Genomic DNA, 18,747 nt, shown 5'->3' on the forward strand with positions numbered 1-18,747 from the left:
CACTAATCAATAAATGATTGACTTTTCAATGCCTGTTGTACACCTGCTGCCGCAGTCGCAAAATAACTCGCAGAGAGAGGTTCAACTTGCTTACGGTTTCTCTATTTCACTCACCGCTCACAAAGATTACAAGTGGACAAAGTAAAACAAAACCAGGCAAATTAATGCTTTCACTGCCGTGTATTCCCCCAGTGTTTTTTTTTTTTTTTTTTTCGTTGTTGCCCATCTTCTGGTGGGCCTGATGGCCTGCGTTCTGGGCATGAGTGTTTATAGTGGCGCCATCTTGCATTGTGGCTCATGCTGCCCCCCAGAACTCGTTCTTGATTCGCTTGGACGGCTTTCTCTAGAGTCCGAGTTGATGGGTGGTCTTCAGGACAGCATGTGGGTAGTTTTAAGCCACTCGGCGGTGACTGAAAAATCCAAGTGGTAGCGTGGGGATTCGAACCTGCGTCGTCCATCACGCGGTGAATGTGGGCCCAGTACGCTACCCGTTCGGCCACTGCCTACCCAGAGCGACTTATTTCTGCGAGGAGGTATTTCTCGCAACACCGCCGCCCTGTCTCGTCTTGCACCTTGTATTTCCACCGCCCCACACCGAGTCTGGAATAAATTCAAACTAACCAAACCTAACCTAACCTACCTAACGAGCGACCCCTTAACCTGGTAGCAGCGACAGGCCAAATTTGTGGCTTCACCGTGTAGCAGCGACGGGCCAAATTTGTGCCATGATATAAACCCCCCAAAATAGATGATACATAATCTGATCACAAATGCTTGGATATATATTATGAAATGGTTTGTGTGAGGGGTGATTTTTTCTCATTTTTCTCGCTTGGGGGGACCATTAAGAAACATGATCCCCGCTGCTACCGGGTTAAGCTGTGTCAGTACCGACACTCACAACACTTGGCTATTTTCCATTACATTTACATCCTGGATTGATGCACAAGACTTTCTTGTGGTGAAAATATGTTCTTCATTTGAATTGGAACCACAAGGACGAAAATATTTCATCTGGTGGGCTGAAAAAGACTACAGCAACCGAAGGATGCGGCAGCAGGCAATGGGAGGAGGCCAGGTGGCCAGCAGACGCTGGTGTACTTACTGTTCCTTCAAAAAACATTCTTAGTCGGTCCCTGTGAATTTCTGACCTTGTCCGTTATATCCGAAATCCATTATAAGCGGGTCCGTTATATCCTGGGTTTACAGTATAAATGTACGTATATATAAATATATATATATATATATATATATATATATATATATATAGATATATATATATATATATATATATATATATATATATATATATATATATATAGCTAGCTAGCTAGTTATTAAACATACACACACACACGCACACACATGCGCACACACACACACACGTGCACACACACACACACACACACAAATATATATATATATATATATATATATATATATATATATATATATATATATATATATATATATATATATATACATATATATATATATATATATATATACGGGACTTATTTATATATTAAAAGAAAAATATAGTACAAAAAGGTAATTATTTTGTTGACTATGTTGTTATGGTGCAGCACGTCCAGGTGGAGCAGTGAGTGACGCTGCCTGGGCTGGTGGCAGCACAGTGGTGGAGGCCACCAGCTCCCAGCAATGCCTCGGGGATCCCTACATGCCATTGTGATGGTGGCGGGCACAGTGGTGGAGGCCACCAGCTCCCAGCAATGCCTCGGGGATCCCTACATGCCATTGTGATGGTGGCGGGCACAGTGGTGGAGGGCACCAGCTCCCAGCAATGCCTCGGGGATCCCTTCATGCCATTGTGATGGTGGCGGGCACAGTGGTGGAGGGCACCAGCTCTCAGCAATGCCTCTGGGGGATCCCTTCATGCCATTGTGATGGTGGCGGGCACAGTGGTGGAGGGCACCAGCTCCCAGCAATGCCTCTGGGGGATCCCTTCATGCCATTGTGATGGTGGCGGGCACAGTGGTGGAGGGCACCAGCTCCCAGCAATGCCTCTGGATGATCCCTTCATGCCATTGTGATGGTGGCGGGCACAGTGGTGGAGGGCACCAGCTCCCAGCAATGCCTCTGGATGATCCCTTCATGCCATGCTGCTGATGCTCCAGGATGTATCTCACTGGTCCATCTGAACATGAATTACCTTACACAATATATAATGATCTCTTGCATAGGCACTTGTTCTACTCTGTATCAATAATGACTAGTCCACAAGAAACAAAACCGTGTCAAGAGAAACCATTCATGTATCTTCACAGGTCCCGTCTTTCCGGCATTCACGTGTGTGGCTGTTTCCTGCACATCACTCAGGTCCTTGAATGCATGCTATGATTTTATGACACTAATGTTTTTGGGAAAATGACACACGTAACAATAAAGAAATGCACTAAAAAAACTCAAAACTACGTGACACTCGGTAAAAAGGTCGTCAGTTATTAGCCAAAGAGTTTGTTGGACACAGTGCATCATGTTGCTTGACTCTGCACACTACACACTTGATGCTAACAAGACTTTTCAACCCTCACTCACTCCGGCAGACTATACCATCACAGGAAGAGTTCAACTTTTGTGCGTTCACATGGGAGTAACTTGTAGGCAGCACATTTTGTATTGGATAACTCAACAGTTTCAGGAGTTATGAAAAGATGTTCCCATATATAAAGATTAGTTAGTTATTCATTTATTTATCTCAGTAAAGGAATATGAACTCTCTAGCTTTCACTTTTTCATATTGTAGTATCAAATATCAATTTCCATGTGTAGAGGCTGGCAGCAGTCCTCAAGGCACCATAGTAATGACCTGCCTCTGAGACACTCCGGCTGGGAGGCTCCTCAGTGAGTCTTGAGTGTCGCACTGTCAGGAGAGGTCACTGTCCTGCGTGGGGAGTCAGTGCAGGGTGTGACTGGCTGGTGGTTAAATTGTGAGCCGAGTTATTGGTCGTAGGAAAGGAGTAGAAAAGTATAAAAAAAAATAGTTGTTGCATGAAATAAAAATGCAGTACAGTCACCTCTCGATTAACGCGAGGGTTACGTTCCTGGAAATGTTGCGTTATTTAAAATCATGTTATTTAAACATAATTTCCCCATAGGAAACAATGGTAATAGGGGGGTTACGTTCCTGGACACTGGGAAAGTCTGCCTATTTTGAGGATTTTGTTACTCTAACCTTTTCGTTGTTTCCCACCAATGTATTAATAATGTTTCATGGATGACGTCACGCTCGATGACGTCATTGATGAAACTCATGTTAAATTGAACATATCGCATTAGTTAAATGTATCTCCTTAAATATCAACTCGTGTTTAATCAAAAACACGTTATTTAAACTCATGTTAATCGAGAGGCGACTGTACCAGTAATGTACCGAAACCTGCTCTTTGTATGTCCTGTTAGTGACTCATGTGGATTTGCATTCATGGAAAGGTTGCAGACTGTGAATTACATTAACTTAAAATTCCCATGAGGAATAATGGTAATAGGTGCACTTGCATTTTCAGCCTCTATGAAAACATACAAAAGTATCAAAAAATGGTGTAACACATTTTACAACACGGTGGCTTATGTACATCCTCTCCTGTGTCTTCTTGAGGTCCGTCTGTACAGTCTGGCTTGAAGCATGTTTTTTTTTTTTTTTTTTTTCACCTGTGGCGCCAGTAGGCTTGTTTTTGGAGGGGCCTGATGGTATGGCCCAGCCCACTGTGGCGCAGGCCAGTGTTTATAGTGGCGCCATCTTGCATTGGCTCATGCTGCCCTCCCGGAGCACATCTTTAATCCTAGAATCTACAGTCCGGGTTGATAGGTGGTCTTCTGGACAGCATGTAGGTAGTTTTAAGCCACTCGGTGGCGGCTGAAAAATCCCAGCTTGGTGGCACCGGGCGGGGATTGAACTCACATCGTCCTGAACGTGGCGTTGTGACACTGTCGACTCAGCCACCGCCTCCCCCTTCAGTACAGCAGCCTTCAGTCCACACGGGAACAGCTCTGTGGCTTGTGGCTCACAACACACTCACCCACTCATCCTGTTTCTCTAATGTGAAACCCTACCCTTGGCAGCAGCTTGATACCCCCCTAGGCTGGGTAGAAGTGGCCTCCTTCACCGTCCTGAGATATCACGTCCTCATCAGTCATAGCGGTTCTGTCCTTGGCTTGCTTGCACAAAACTTTTGATGAATCTCGACTCATTGAGCTCAGCCTTGTTGGTAAAAAGTGTGTCCTGCTTTGCGTCGTGCTTGACCGGACATGTGAAGGCTTGGCTTGGGAAAATGTTGCACACTGTTTGTGATGTTTTAGATACTTGAGAGAAGTGTTTTCTGTCATTCCAGGTTTTCATGGAGTAGCAGAAAGTAACCATGTACACCTACTACATTTTTTCTTTATGGAATAATGAATTTAGTTTGAGCTAAATTAGATTCTAGTTATCTTTCCATGAATGCAAGTTTGTCTGAAACCTGAACAGAGTGTGTATGTTATTTATATATTTGTATAAATGTATATTTAACAATTTCTTCTTTCTCTCAGTACATCTACTTAGGTATCTATTCATCCATCTATCTGTCAATCTATCTGTCCACCTATCTATCTACCTACTATCATATATTTCATATTTATCTTTCCCACAAATATAATTTCCCACAAATTTAATTTAATGTTAAACAAACTGGTGGGAGCTGGTGGGGTAAAAAGTTTTTGCTTCCTTGTCCAGCAGCAGCAGCAGCCGTGGTCACATCACAAGACTATAGAAACACTTCTGAGAGGGAAGTCTGCACCAGTGTGGGTGTCAGGGGCTCACTGACTCTATCCCGCGGCTCATAGTCAGACTCCTGGAGTTCAGACATTGAGTCATCAACGCCTTCCTCTTCCAGGGCGGAGAGGAAGGACAGGTCCGACACGTGGCTGTAGTCTCTGCGGTGGAAGGGGCGGCGGCTCCTGGGGCTGCCCAGCCTGTTGGCGTCCTCGACGATGGAAGGCACGTTGGATATCTTCAGGGCTGACTCTGGGCAGTCGTCTTCAAGGTCCGAGACAATGTTGTATTTAGACGAATGGTCAAGAGTCAGGTCTTGGCAAGAGTCAACAGATATATTATTTGCCAGAAGTATTTCCTCAAAGCTGCAGGGATCATCATCATCATTGTCCTCGTCGCCGTCTGGCGCATCCCGGCCATCTGGACCACCCCGGGCGTCCACACTCAGCAGGGGTGTGGCAGCAGAGCCTGGAGGACAACACACACACACTCAGGTCAACAGTCAGGGAGTTTGGTATCAAGGAGCTGGCTGGAACTAGTGGCGACATTAGTGATGTTACTTCTTCGATATAGCTGGTGGAAGTATGGAAGGTCTGATCTGCTTCTATAAGTCGCTCCCTCAGTGACTGAAAGAATTACGTGTTCATCATGTGACAAGACTGAAGTAGCTACATGTTTATATTTGGTTCTTTCTGCTGCTGCACCTCCTAAGCCTTTATCCTGCATCACTATAATAGTCACGTGTTGACAGAGTGAGTGGTGAGCAGCTACTCGCTCCTCACACACATTCACTCCTCATTGATCCTCTGATATACATCTCACTCCCTGCATCACATGATTTCTATTTATACATTTTTTTTATTTATTTTTGTTTTACCGAATTTTGACAAACATTCTGGGAGTTCTCCAATCAGTTCTAAGTCTGTTCATCTTGCATCAGAGGTAAGCAGGAATGTCTAGCATGAGAGCATGGGTCAAACTAGAAGACATTTCGTCGCCCAAGAACACTTATTTGACAAGGCTCTCGTAGGAGTTGTGGGCACTTCCAGGGGTAGTTTTATGACCCTGGTGGTAGTGTGACCCTAAAATACCACTCATAAGTACCCGACTGACCTCCTTTTTGGCCTTAGGAAATAGTTGATGTGAGAAGCACAAGTGTCTTATAATACGCCCCCATGTGTGACTGACAGCCTACCATCATGAGTCAGAGAGAGAGCCAACCAGTCAGGAGAGGCCTGACACATATTGCCCGGCACCAGAGAATCACTTCATTTGAACAGACTACTGAGGATGTCCACAAGGGTCAGCTCTGGTGCCAACTTTCTTTTATATATATCCATGACATGAATTACAATACAGGAGAAGAAAGCTGCTCAACCCCTTGACTGTGGATTTCCTACAAGAAGACATCACCAAGCTACAGGAATGGAACAAAAAGTGGCTGCTACAATTCAATGAAGAAAAATGTAAAGTCCTCCACCTTGGGAGGGGATATCCAGCATACCAATACCACATGGGAAACACTCAACTACCCACCATAGAGGCAGAGAAAGCCCTGGGACTGTATGTTACCAGGCCACCAGTGAAGGCCAAATCCGTGCCAATCGCAGTGGACGGGTTAAACCTGATTGTAGAGCTAGAATTCAGAGAAAATAACAACTATGTCTTCATGAACACATCTACAAACACTAAGTCTCACATGGCAGCAGTGGTGTTCCCTCCATGGGGTCGTCTCCATGGATGAGGGAGGTGCCCTGGCTCAGCATCAGCAGGTCTGGCGGGGCGGCCGTGGCCCCCTCGCCCACCAGCGTGTGAGGGCCACGCATGTCATAGTCATCCCAATGGTAGCCTAGGGATGGGAAACACAGACCAATATTACCAGGGCTTTCTGACACTGAGCTACATGTGGGTTTGTTGAGACAGATCCACATTCCTCAGCCTTCAGTGTATGTCAGTGTATTCACAGCGTGCTATAAAGACTTCCACGTGACAACCCCAGACCCATGCTACTGCTCAAGAGCTTTCTCCACATGCATCACAAGATGGTGAACGTAATGTATGGGATATCATGCAAAGAGAATAATCTAATACAGAATATTACACTCAAAGTTCCAGCACCTCATTGAGCCTAATTCTCCTGCAGACTTTTATGATTTTTGTCACACACACAAAAGGAGTAAATTATATTAGTACTAGAGTAGGGTGTGGTACCTTTCTTCTTCTGCCGGCCCGGTGCTGCGTGCAAAGGAAACAGAAGACACGTGAGTGGCCAGCCCCAGAGGCTTAGAGTTACAATGTGCATTCTCCCTCCTCTCAACCTGGGAAACTTACTTAAAATTACAGAGCAAATATATCATAATAGATGAGGTTCAAAAGTCATCATGTATATTGATGAAACATTTTGTTAGTTGAAAACCAAAAAATCAACCAAAAAATATGTTAAATCAACAACAACCACTACCTAGTTTCATATTAACTACAGACTACTTTGTTGGTCTTGTGGCCGTGTGATGGCAGAGTGAGTGCGGCCGCCAGGCACGGCACAAGACTGTGTCAGTTAGCAGCATGCTGAGGGGACAGGTCCGGAAGTTACACAGGGACGAAACACGACAGCACTCGTGTTCTTATAATATTACACAAGCACTTTACTATCACCACGTCAACTTGTATGGTTTGTTATGGTAAGCGCTACTCAAAGCTGAGCCTCAAAGACTCTCAGCAGCGGCTGGTTATCTCAAGCAGCACAGGAACTTGGTGGGTGAGTGTTGGCACAGCGCTGCTTTGTCTCACAGAAGCCCTTTGGCTGTCACAAAGGTAAAGTGTCACTCAGCCGGCAGCCTGACTTACGATGTCCCTCTCTCAGGGCCTTAGAGACTCCTGGGCCACAGGGAACCCTTGTGTAGGGCCCACGCAAGGCAGAGGCCTGGCTCTGAGGGCCATGCAACAGTCTTCCGGTGTTGTCACTATCAGCTGTGATGGCCTCCGGAGGGTGGTCTAAATGTGCTGGGAACCGGCGAGACAGGAGGTGGGGGCTGGGGAGAGGGGGCACGGCGGGGGGCCCTGACGCCTGGCCCCTCACTGTAACCGCCAGGATATAGACACAGGTTTGTTACTCCTGAGGGTAAAGTCTTGTCATGAGAGCACACTGCAACACCTCCCTCCTTGCTGTGAGGGGGTGAGCCTAAACCCCTTACAGGGAGGCTTTAATGTTTTCTTGGACAAAACACAATTTATGCAGATCATAAATTAGAAGCAGTACCAAATAAATACATGGAGTGGAATTGAATGGAATTTTCATTAGAGTGCATTTACCAACATTGAGTGTTAAGCAGGCATGCTATTAGTGCCACCAGTGCACATACATACATACATATCCCCCATTATTTGACAGTCCATTATTCAACATTTGGAAAACAACCAATACTTTTTTTTGTTGTTATGACATGCAAGCTCCACCAATTCCACATTTACACTTCCTATTGTGTGCCAGACTTTGCCTGACTGCATCTGCACATTATGATACAATCTCTATCTATTACAGATGTGTGATCAACCCCTTGACTGTGGATTTCCTACAAGAAGACATCACCAAGCTACAAGAACAGAACAAAAGTGGCTGCTACAATTCAATGAAGAAAAATGTAAAGTCCTGCACCTTGGGAGGGGATATCCAGCATTCCAATACCACATGGCAAACACTCCACTATCCACCACAGAGGCAGAGAATGCCCTGGGACTACATGTTACCAGGCTACCAGTGAAGGCCAAATCCGTGCCAATCACAGCGGACGGGTTAAGCTATGGCAGCCAGACTCACTTCTTCCCTCATAGGTATTTATTTTCCCTTTAGTCCTGCAATGATCACACTTCTATTTTCTCCTCATTCCTCAGCCTCTGTTTCCTGGTATCTGCGAGCTAAGTAAGTCTTGGCTTCCTCAGTTTCTTTCTAGCACACCTTATATACAAGTCATCCCTAGCAAGCATTTTCAATTCATTCATTTTATTACAGTAAGGCCCCGCCCACACTGTGTCAACTCTGGGCCATGACATCCCAGCGACTCTTAGTCCCCCTTCAAACAGTGCCAACTCAGCATCTGGTGAACGTTTCTAGACCTCTTTCCAACCATGTGCGACCCTTTCACATCAACCCCTCAAACCCAAGACCTAGTGTGCCGAGTGGGTGGGTTGTCGTGGCCCAGACTCGGCACAGTGTGAACCGGGCCTGAAGGAAGCAGCTGAAGGGCAAAACTAAATGTGAAAAAAAGGCTGCTAATCACTAATCTTATAGAGGAAAGTATAGATGAGTATATAGACAGTCATGTGTGTGTGTGTGTGTGTGTGTGTGTGTGTGTGTGTGTGTGTGTAAGATGTGAGATACCAATTTCTTTTTCTTTCCTCATGCTGAAAATTAACTTTCCTTATGACTAGAATAAAAAAAATTAATGAAAGAAAAGAATACTGAGAAAAAAGCAAAAAAAAAAAATAAATAAATAAATAAATAAATAAATAAAATAAATAAATAAAATAAAAATTAAAAAATAAATAAAATAAAATAAAATAAATAAATAGTAAAATACAGGGGTCTGGAAGGGGCTAAGTCAGGGCTGCCATACCTGAAGAATCGTCCGAGAAGGGGGACTGGCGGGCCGAGGAGGTGTGGGTTTCGCCGAGGTTGGTCACCAGGTCACAGCCCACGTCTGGGGAACACAAGGAGGTCATATGAAGGTACTTGCAAGGTGACGCACGCCCAGCGCTATCCACCACAGAGGCAGAGAAAGACCTGGGAGTATATGTTACCAGGCTACCAGCGAAGGTGAAATCCGTGCCAATCACAGTGGACAGGTTAGTAAGTTTTCAGAGTGTGGGTGCTGAAATGTACTTGTGGAAGCCTGAGCAATGAGAGGTGAGGCGTGAAGGAAGGCATGGAAAAGGGGGTCATGGCTAAACAATGGTTGGGACTCCCTGTGAAATGCCAGGATTTTCTCTTTTCTACACTCACACACGAGAAATTAACCCAGACAAGGAAAGGTTTTGCCGGCGCTGGGGATCGAACCCGCGACCAGCGTAACGGGAGAGCCACTCCTTTACCAGTCGGCCAAAGAGGTGCCCCCCTGGCAGAGGGAGTCATGGGAGGCTCGCCCATCAGGCTTGGTCGTACACCTGCTGTATATATTTCTCTATTTCCAGTGGTATGTGACTCACCCTTGATTGGCATGAAGTACGAGTCGTTGAGGTTGTTGTGGTGGTCCCAGGGCTTGTGGAGAGAGTCGGAGTCACTGTTGGAGGGCGGCGGAGGGGAGAGGTTGGGCGGCATGACCACGGGCTTGTTAAGGCTGTGGAGGAATTCATGGGAGCATCGCGAGAGTGTCTCCAACTCAAGGCTCTCGTGGCCCGCGGCAGAGAGGTCTGCCAGGTGCTTGAGGGTGTTGAGAATGGCGGAGTCGTTGCCGCTGGGGGTGTAGGAGGCCGGGCGGGGGGGCAGCGGCGGCCCCTGCTGTGTGGCACCAAGGCAACAAAAAGAAAACAACTCAAAAGTCTGTAAGAAACAAAACATCTAAGACGCTGACGCCCTAACACACAGAGCCTCAACAACATCCACAAAATGAAATATGGACAGAAAACATTCAAATTTCATCCTGTAACTTGACGCCAAAGAAGTGAGTCTGGTAAAACTAACATGTGGGAGCGTCTGTCTTACCTGGTCCGCCTCCACGTTGCAGATTTTGGAGTTTCTTTTTGGAGTGTCATTCGCCTTGAGGTCGTTCTTCACGTGGTGGTCCGTGAGCTTGACGCGGTTGTTCTGCTGGTGACGCTTGTGCCTCCACCGCCGCCGTTGCCAGGCCCCCAGCAGCAGCACAGCCATCACGCACCCCAGGAACACGGCCAGGATGCACAGCAGCTCCTCCAGGGTGATGTTCAGGGAGGAGGACGGCTCTTCAGGCTTCCTAACGGCCTCTGTGCAGTATTCACCGGTAACATTGGAGGAACATATGCACTTGAACCCACCAAAGAAGTTGAGGCAGGTTCCCCCGCTCTGGCAAGGGTTGCGGGTGCACTCGTCAATGTCCAGCTGGCACATTGCACCGGTAAAGTGTTGGCACTTGCATATAGGCCCATCGGCACCCTCCTCACAGCGACCGCCGTTCTGGCACGGGTTTGGGTTGCAGAAAACACCATATTCACAACGCTTTCCACTCAGTTTTGAAGGACATTGACACTTATAGGTGTGGCCAACAACAACACATTTGCCTCCATTCAGACAGGGTGAGGAGGAGCAGGGAGCCGTGTCCACCTGGCACTGTGCTCCGGTAAAGCGTGGAGGGCAATTACACTTATAAGAACCTTCATTTTCTATGCATGTCCCAGCATTCTGGCAAGGGTAGGAGCCACACACGCCGGCCAGGGGCAGCACACCTGGACACTGGAGCTCCACGTTGGCCAGGCGCGTGAGCACCGTACCCCCGGAGGCCGTCCCTGTTATTGCCACGGGAAGCTCGGTGCCATCAATAATGATCTGATCGAGGCAACCCACAAACCCCAGGCTGCTTTGGGAATAAGAAGACATGCCTGACTCTGGTTCACTGTTGAGGGTAGCACCGAGATACATGAAGTTTGAATCCATGTTCAGAATGTCATTAGCACCCGGCGCCGCTCCTGAACTCACCTCGCCATCCACACTCAGTGTTGATATGGTGCCATCTCTGGTCAGGTTGATGAAGTGCCACGCATCATTGTCGACCCTCACTGTGGACACCCTGACCAGCCCCTCCCCGCTGCCACAGTCCCAGCGGTACTGCACATGTCCACCGGCCACCTCCAGCACGCTGTAGTCCACGTCCCCGGCAGCAAAGACCAGTGTTCCCACCGGGTGTCTGGTGCGCATGAAGGCACTCAGCATCAGCGAGCTGCTCTCACTTTGCTGAGCTATGCTGTACTGGGCATAGCTCTTTCCCTTGAAGGAGAGAGGCCTCAGTGGGTAGTGGCATGCAGGGCTGCGGCACTTTGTCAGGTCCACTTGGCACGAAGGTCCTGCTCTGCCGGCAGGGCACTGGCACGTGTAGCCTCTGCTGCTGGTGTTGGTGGGTGCACACTCCTCATACTCGGCACAGGGTCGGTGCCCACAGGCATTGACCAAAGTGGTGCAGTTCTGGCCTCCATACCCTTGGTCACACACACAGCCAACTTCCTGAGTGAACCCTGGAGCAACCAGACTGGACAGCTGTGTGTTGAAAGGCACGGCCACGTCCTCACTGATGGCCACCACGTCCACACAGTCCCCATGGCCGCCACACTCTGAGCCAGACACACACAGGGACTCCATGATGTCCACAAAGGGCAAGCCAAGCTTCTCTTTTATGTCAACTTGCTTTTCTTTTAGCTTCAGCAACAGATGTTCTCTTGTCATGTAGATTTCAAAGAGTCTGACAACTATCAGAACATCAAGACTCCTCTGTATGTCTCTCTTGGAACGCTGTGGAATGTAATCTATTTTTTCTAAAGAGTGTGAGTGCACGAGGGCTGGCTGCAGGCTGACCAGGACCACAGAATGCTCCTGCACCGACAGCTCCATGGCAATAGCTTTGAGGAAATATTTCTGATACCTGGAGAGAAATTCATCGGAGGACAGAGGACCCAGGCGGATGATGACGGCATTTTCAACCATTTCCTCAGTGACCACGGAGACCTCGATGGAAGCCTGCACGGTGCGATGGTACCTCCCGTCCGACACACTGACGTTGACGCTGTAGTTCCCGGCATCAAGCGGCGTCAGTGCCACCAGAGTGCCGTCCTCACTGTCAATGTCGAAGTACTTGATGGAGCTGACTTCCTCTGGGTAGGGCGCCACGGAGTACTGCAGGGTATCATAGGGGTCCTGGTCCAGTGCAGTGACCCGCCCGATGATGCCCCCAGGAAAGGCACTCCGGAAACTGATGACCACGGTTTTAAGCGGGAAGAGTGTTGGCGGGAAGCGAGACTCCTCCACCACGCTGATGGTAACTTGGGTGTTGGCGTGGAGAGGTGGTGAGCCGCTGTCCCACACTCGCACCTGCACCACGTACTGATCCTGGACCTGGTGGAGAAGGAAAAATGGGGAATGAAAGGATAGAGAAGAAGGAAAGTTTGAAAGTTTCGTTTAGTCGGGGCAACGGCTGAGGTCATATGCCGGGGAGAGACAGAAGGGGGAAGGAATTTTAGAAGGAAACAGATCCCAGGAGACGGGACACAACCCCCGATCATATACCTGGTACCCATTCACTGCTGGGTGGACAGGGGCGTAGGGTATCGGAAAAGCCGCACAAATTTTTCCACTCCGCCCAGGAATCGAACCTGGGCTCTCTTGGTTGTGAGCCGAGTGTGCCAACCACTGCACCATGAAGCCCCCGGAAGAAAATGAAGAAGAAAAGAATAATGGAAAAGAAAAAGAAAAGGAAAAAAGGAAAAGAAAAATATGAAAGAACAAAAGAAAAATGGTGCCTTGGTATTACCTTCAGTATCTGTGGAGCTTACTTAACCCCTTGACTGTGGATTTCCTACATTAAGACCTCACCAAGCTACAGGAATGGAATATAAAGTGTCTGCTACAATTCAATGAAGAAAAATGTAAAGTCCTGCACATTGGGAGGGGATATCCAGCACACCAATACCACATGGGAAGCACTCCACTATCCACCACAGAGAAGGACCTGGGACTATACGTATGTTACCAGTCTACCAGTGAAAGCCAAATCCGTGTCAATCGCAACGGACAGATTAAATGCAAGTTAAAAAAAAATTGTGTGTTACCTTATGGTTGAGTTTATTGGTGGCCAGCCTCAGTGATCCATCCTGGTCCAGGGTGAAGGCACGGCTCTCCACAGGCTGGTTGATCACCTCCCATGTGAAGGGGGCGCCACTGGGGTCAGCGTCGGCATCGGTGGCCATGAGGCGGATCACTGAGTAGCCCACAGGTCGGTTCTCCTAATAAAAACACAGTGGCTTTGTAATCGCCTAAACCAATTCTTCAATCTTCTACACTTTATAACTCCTTGACTGTGGATTTCCTACACGAGGACATCACCAAGCTACAGGAGTGGAGCAACAAGTGTCTGCTACAATTCAATGTAAATGTAAAGTCCTGAACCTTGGGAGGGGATATCTAGCATACCAGTACCACATGGGAAACACTCCACTATCCATCACAGAGGCAGAGAAAGACCTGGGAGTATATGTTACCAGGCTACCAGTGAAGGGATATCCAGCATACCAGTACCACATGGGAAACACTCCACTATCCACTACAGAGGCAGAGAAAGACCTGGGAGTATATGTTACCAGGCTACCAGTGAAGGGATATCCAGCACACCAGTACCACATGGGAAACACTCCACAATCCACTACAGAGGCAGAGAAAGACCTGGGAGTATATGTTACCAGGCTACCAGTGAAGGGATATCTAGCATACCAATACCACATGGGAAACACTCCACTATCCACCACAGAGGCAGAGAAAGACCTGGGAGTATATGTTACCAGGCTACCAGTGAAGGGATATCCAGCACACCAATACCACATGGGAAACACTCCACTATCCACCAAGGCAGGGAAAGACCTGGGAGTGTATGTTACCAGGCTACCAGTGAAGGGATATCCAGCACACCAATATCACATGGGAAACACTCCACTATCCACCACAGAGGCAGAGAAAGACATGGGAGTATAATGTTATCAGGCTACCAGTGAAGGGATAGCTAGCATACCAATACCACATGGGAAACACTCCACTATCCACCACAGAGGCAGAGAAAGACATGGGAGTATATGTTACCAGGCTACTGGTGAAGGGATATCCAGCACACCAATACCACATGGGAAACACTCCACTATCCACCACAGAGGCAGATAACGACCTGGGAGTATATGTTACCAGGCTACCAGTGAAGGGATATCCAGCACACCAGTACCACATGGGAAACACTCCACTATCCACCACAGAGGCAGAGAAAGACATGGGAGTATATGTTACCAGGCTACCGGTGAAGGGATATCTAGCATACCAATACCACATGGGAAACACTCCACTATCCACCACAGAGGCAGAGAAAGACCTGGGAGTATATGTTACCAGGCTACCAGTGAAGGGATATCCAGCACACCAATACCACATGGGAAACACTCCACTATCCACCACAGAGGCAGAGAAAGACATGGGAGTACATGTTATCAGGCTACCAGTGAAGGGATATCTAGCATACCAATACCACATGGGAAACACTCCACTATCCACCACAGAGGCAGAGAAAGACCTGGGAGTATATGTTATCAGGCTACAAGTGAAGGGATATCCAGCACACCAATACCACATGGGAAACACTCCACTATCTACTACAGAGGCAGAGAAAGACATGGGAGTATATGTTACCAGGCTACCGGTGAAGGGATATCCAGCACACCAATACCACATGGGAAACACTCCACTATCCACCACAGAGGCAGAGAAAGACCTGGGAGTATATGTTACCAGGCTACCAGTGAAGGGATATCCAGCATACCAGTACCACATGGGAAACACTCCACTATCCACCACAGAGGGAGAGAAAGACATGGGAGTATATGTTATCAGGCTACCGGTGAAGGGATATCTAGCATACCAATACCACATGGGAAACACTCCACTATCCACTACAGAGGCAGAGAAAGACCTGGGAGTATATGTTACCAGGATACCGGTGAAGGGATATCCAGCACACCAATACCACATGGGAAACACTCCACTATCCACCACAGAGGCAGAGAAAGACCTGGGAGTATATGTTACCAGGCTACAAGTGAAGGGATATCCAGCACACCAATACCACATGGGAAACACTCCACTATCCACCACAGAGGCAGAGAAAGACCTGGGAGTATATGTTACCAGGCTACAAGTGAAGGGATATCCAGCACACCAATACCACATGGGAAACACTCCACTATCCACCACAGAGGCAGAGAAAGACATGGGAGTATATGTTACCAGAAGGGATATCTAGCATACCAATACCACATGGGAAACACTCCACTATCCACCACAGAGGCAGAGAATGACCTGGGAGTGTATGTTGCCAGGCTACAAGTGAAGGGATATCCAGCATACCAGTACCACATGGGAAACACTCCACTATCCACCAGAGGCAGAGAAAGACCTGGGAGTATATGTTACCAGGCTACAAGTGAATGCCAAATCCATGCCAATTGCAGCGGACGGGCTAACCACCACTACCCTCTCGGCTCACCTGAACGATCACGGTATAGTTGTCTTGTGTGAACTTGGGAGCGTTGTCATTGACGTCGCCCACCTGGATTGTGACCTGAGTGATGGCAGTGTTGCTGGGGCTGCCCAAGTCCCTGCCACCCACCGTCAACTGGTACTGTGCGACCTGAGAGGCGGAAGAGGAGGAGGAGGAGGAGGAGGAGGAGGAAGAAATGAAAGAATGATGAAGAAGAAAGGAGAAAATAAAGAAAATAATGAAGAGGAAAAGGAGGAGGAGGAGGAGGAGAAGGAGAGGAAGAAAACGAAGAAAGGATATAATGAAAAGGAAAATGAAGAAGAGAAAAAGAGGACAAAGAAGGAGGAGGAGGAAGAGGAAGAGGAGGAGAAGAAAATGAAGAAAAAAATGGAAAAAAATGAAAGAAATGGAAAAAAAAAGGAGATGGAGGAGAGGAGGAAGAAAAGAAGGAGAAGCAAAAAGGAAAATGAAAGATGTAAAAGAAAAAGACAAAGAAAGGAAAAAGGTCACAGGGTATGTTAAACTATATGACCAACAGGACGGAAACCAGCAGACAGCCACATTATTTGAATAAGGAAAACCACATCACAAGAGCACAGTTCCTCACCTTCTCCCTATCCAGTTTCTTGATGACGGTGATAATTCCAGTGTGGTCGTCAATGGTGAAGCAGTGGTCATCATTTCCCGCCCTGATGCTGTAGCGGACTAAGCTGTTTACGCCGTAGTCGATGTCACTGGCCGAGACCTATGACGGAAAATAGTTGTTATTCCGCCACCACAGCCTGGACACGTCTTGGACTCGTCATCGCCAGCAGGCACCCTCCCGACACGAGCAAGTAAAGTCGCATTAGTGGGGTTGAAGATTTATTTATTTATTTATTTTTTTACAACAAAGGAGACAGATCAAGGGCACAAAAAAAGGAAACAATAATAAATAAAAAAAACACTGCTTGCTGCTCCTAAGAAGAATCCAAAGAGGTGGCCAAAAGAGAGGTTGTTTTGACTTGTTGATGGGAGTGAGAAGGAATATAGAGTCTGTTTGTTGATGGGAGTGAGAAGGAATATAGAGTCTGTTTGTTAATGGGAGTGAGAAGGAATATAGTCTGTTTGTTGATGGGAGTGAGAAGGAATATAGAGTCTGTTTGTTAATGGGAGTGAGAAGGAATATAGAGTCTGTTTGTTAATGGGAGTGAGAAGGAATATAGTCTGTTTGTTAATGGGAGTGAGAAGGAATATAGAGTGTTTGTTGATGGGAGTGAGAAGGAATATAGAGTCTGTTTGTTAATGGGAGTGAGAAGGAATATAGAGTCTATTTGTTGATGGGAGTGAGAAGGAATATAGAGTCTGTTTGTTGGTGGGAGTGAGAAGGAATATAGAGTCTGTTTGTTGGTGGGAGTGAGAAGGAATATAGAGTCTGTTTGTTGATGGGAGTGAGAAGGAATATAGAGTCTGTTTGTTGATGGGAGTGAGAAGGAATATAGAGTCTGTTTGTTGATGGGAGTGAGAAGGAATATAGAGTCTGTTTGTTGATGGGAGTGAGAAGGAATATAGAGTCTGTTTGTTGATGGGAGTGAGAAGGAATATAGAGTCTGTTTGTTAATGGGAGTGAGAAGGAATATAGAGTCTGTTTGTTAATGGGAGTGAGAAGGAATATAGAGTCTGTTTGTTGGTGGGAGTGAGAAGGAATATAGAGTCTGTTTGTTGATGGGAGTGGGAAGGAATATAGAGTCTGTTTGTTGATGGGAGTGGGAAGGAATATAGAGTCTGTTTGTTAATGGGAGTGAGAAGGAATATAGAGTCTGTTTGTTGATGGGAGTGGGAAGGAATATAGAGTCTGTTTGTTAATGGGAGTGAGAAGGAATATAGAGTCTGTTTGTTAATGGGAGGAAGGAATATAGAGTCTGTTTGTTAATGGGAGTGAGAAGGAATATAGAGTCTGTTTGTTAATGGGAGTGAGAAGGAATATAGAGTCTGTTTGTTAATGGGAGTGAGAAGGAATATAGAGTCTGTTTGTTAATGGGAGTGAGAAGGAATATAGAGTCTGTTTGTTGATGGGAGTGAGAAGGAATATAGAGTCTGTTTGTTGATGGGAGTGAGAAGGAATATAGAGTCTGTTTGTTGATGGGAGTGAGAAGGAATATAGAGTCTGTTTGTTGATGGGAGTGAGAAGGAATATAGAGTCTGTTTGTTGATGGGAGTGAGAAGGAATATAGAGTCTGTTTGTTGATGGGAGTGAGAAGGAATATAGAGTCTATTTGTTGATGGGAGTGAGAAGGAATATAGAGTCTGTTTGTTGATGGGAGTGAGAAGGAATATAGAGTCTGTTTGTTGATGGGAGTGAGAAGGAATATAGAGTCTGTTTGTTGATGGGAGTGAGAAGGAATATAGAGTCTGTTTGTTGATGGGAGTGAGAAGGAATATAGAGTCTGTTTGTTGATGGGAGTGAGAAGGAATATAGAGTCTGTTTGTTGATGGGAGTGAGAAGGAATATAGAGTCTGCAGTTGTTTTGGCATTGGTAGCAACCTTATGGAGAGTTGTGGAGGTGAGAAGGAAATAGATAAGGAGGAGGAGGAGGAGGAGGAGGAAAGTATGAAGAAGTAAATAGAGGAGAAAAAAGAAGAAGAACAAGAGGAAGAGGAGGAGGAGGAGGAAAGTATGAAGAAGTAAATAGAGGAGAAAAAAGAAGAAGAACAAGAGGAAGAGGAGGAGGAGGAGGAAAGTATGAAGAA

At 46.8% G+C, this 18,747-nt stretch overlaps 1 protein-coding gene across 1 annotated transcript in view; it reads right to left on the reverse strand.

The window, feature by feature from the left end:
* Positions 1 to 1,489: 1,489 nt before the first annotated feature.
* The window catches only part of LOC127001089 (fat-like cadherin-related tumor suppressor homolog), a 76,142-nt gene continuing 58,884 nt past the window's right edge, over positions 1,490 to 18,747 (reverse strand). The window contains exons 36-45 of the mRNA XM_050865265.1: positions 16,625 to 16,762; positions 16,024 to 16,167; positions 13,556 to 13,729; positions 10,470 to 12,842; positions 9,974 to 10,265; positions 9,385 to 9,468; positions 7,619 to 7,849; positions 6,983 to 7,006; positions 6,471 to 6,620; positions 1,490 to 5,239 (exon numbers count right to left, since the gene is read on the reverse strand). Of these exons, the coding sequence (XP_050721222.1) occupies positions 4,764 to 5,239; positions 6,471 to 6,620; positions 6,983 to 7,006; positions 7,619 to 7,849; positions 9,385 to 9,468; positions 9,974 to 10,265; positions 10,470 to 12,842; positions 13,556 to 13,729; positions 16,024 to 16,167; positions 16,625 to 16,762 (4,086 nt within the window). The 3' untranslated portion in view covers positions 1,490 to 4,763. The remainder of the gene's footprint in view (positions 5,240 to 6,470; positions 6,621 to 6,982; positions 7,007 to 7,618; positions 7,850 to 9,384; positions 9,469 to 9,973; positions 10,266 to 10,469; positions 12,843 to 13,555; positions 13,730 to 16,023; positions 16,168 to 16,624; positions 16,763 to 18,747) is intronic.

Source organism: Eriocheir sinensis, chromosome 20 (assembly GCF_024679095.1).
Source record: "Eriocheir sinensis breed Jianghai 21 chromosome 20, ASM2467909v1, whole genome shotgun sequence".
Classification (NCBI taxonomy): domain Eukaryota; kingdom Metazoa; phylum Arthropoda; class Malacostraca; order Decapoda; family Varunidae; genus Eriocheir; species Eriocheir sinensis.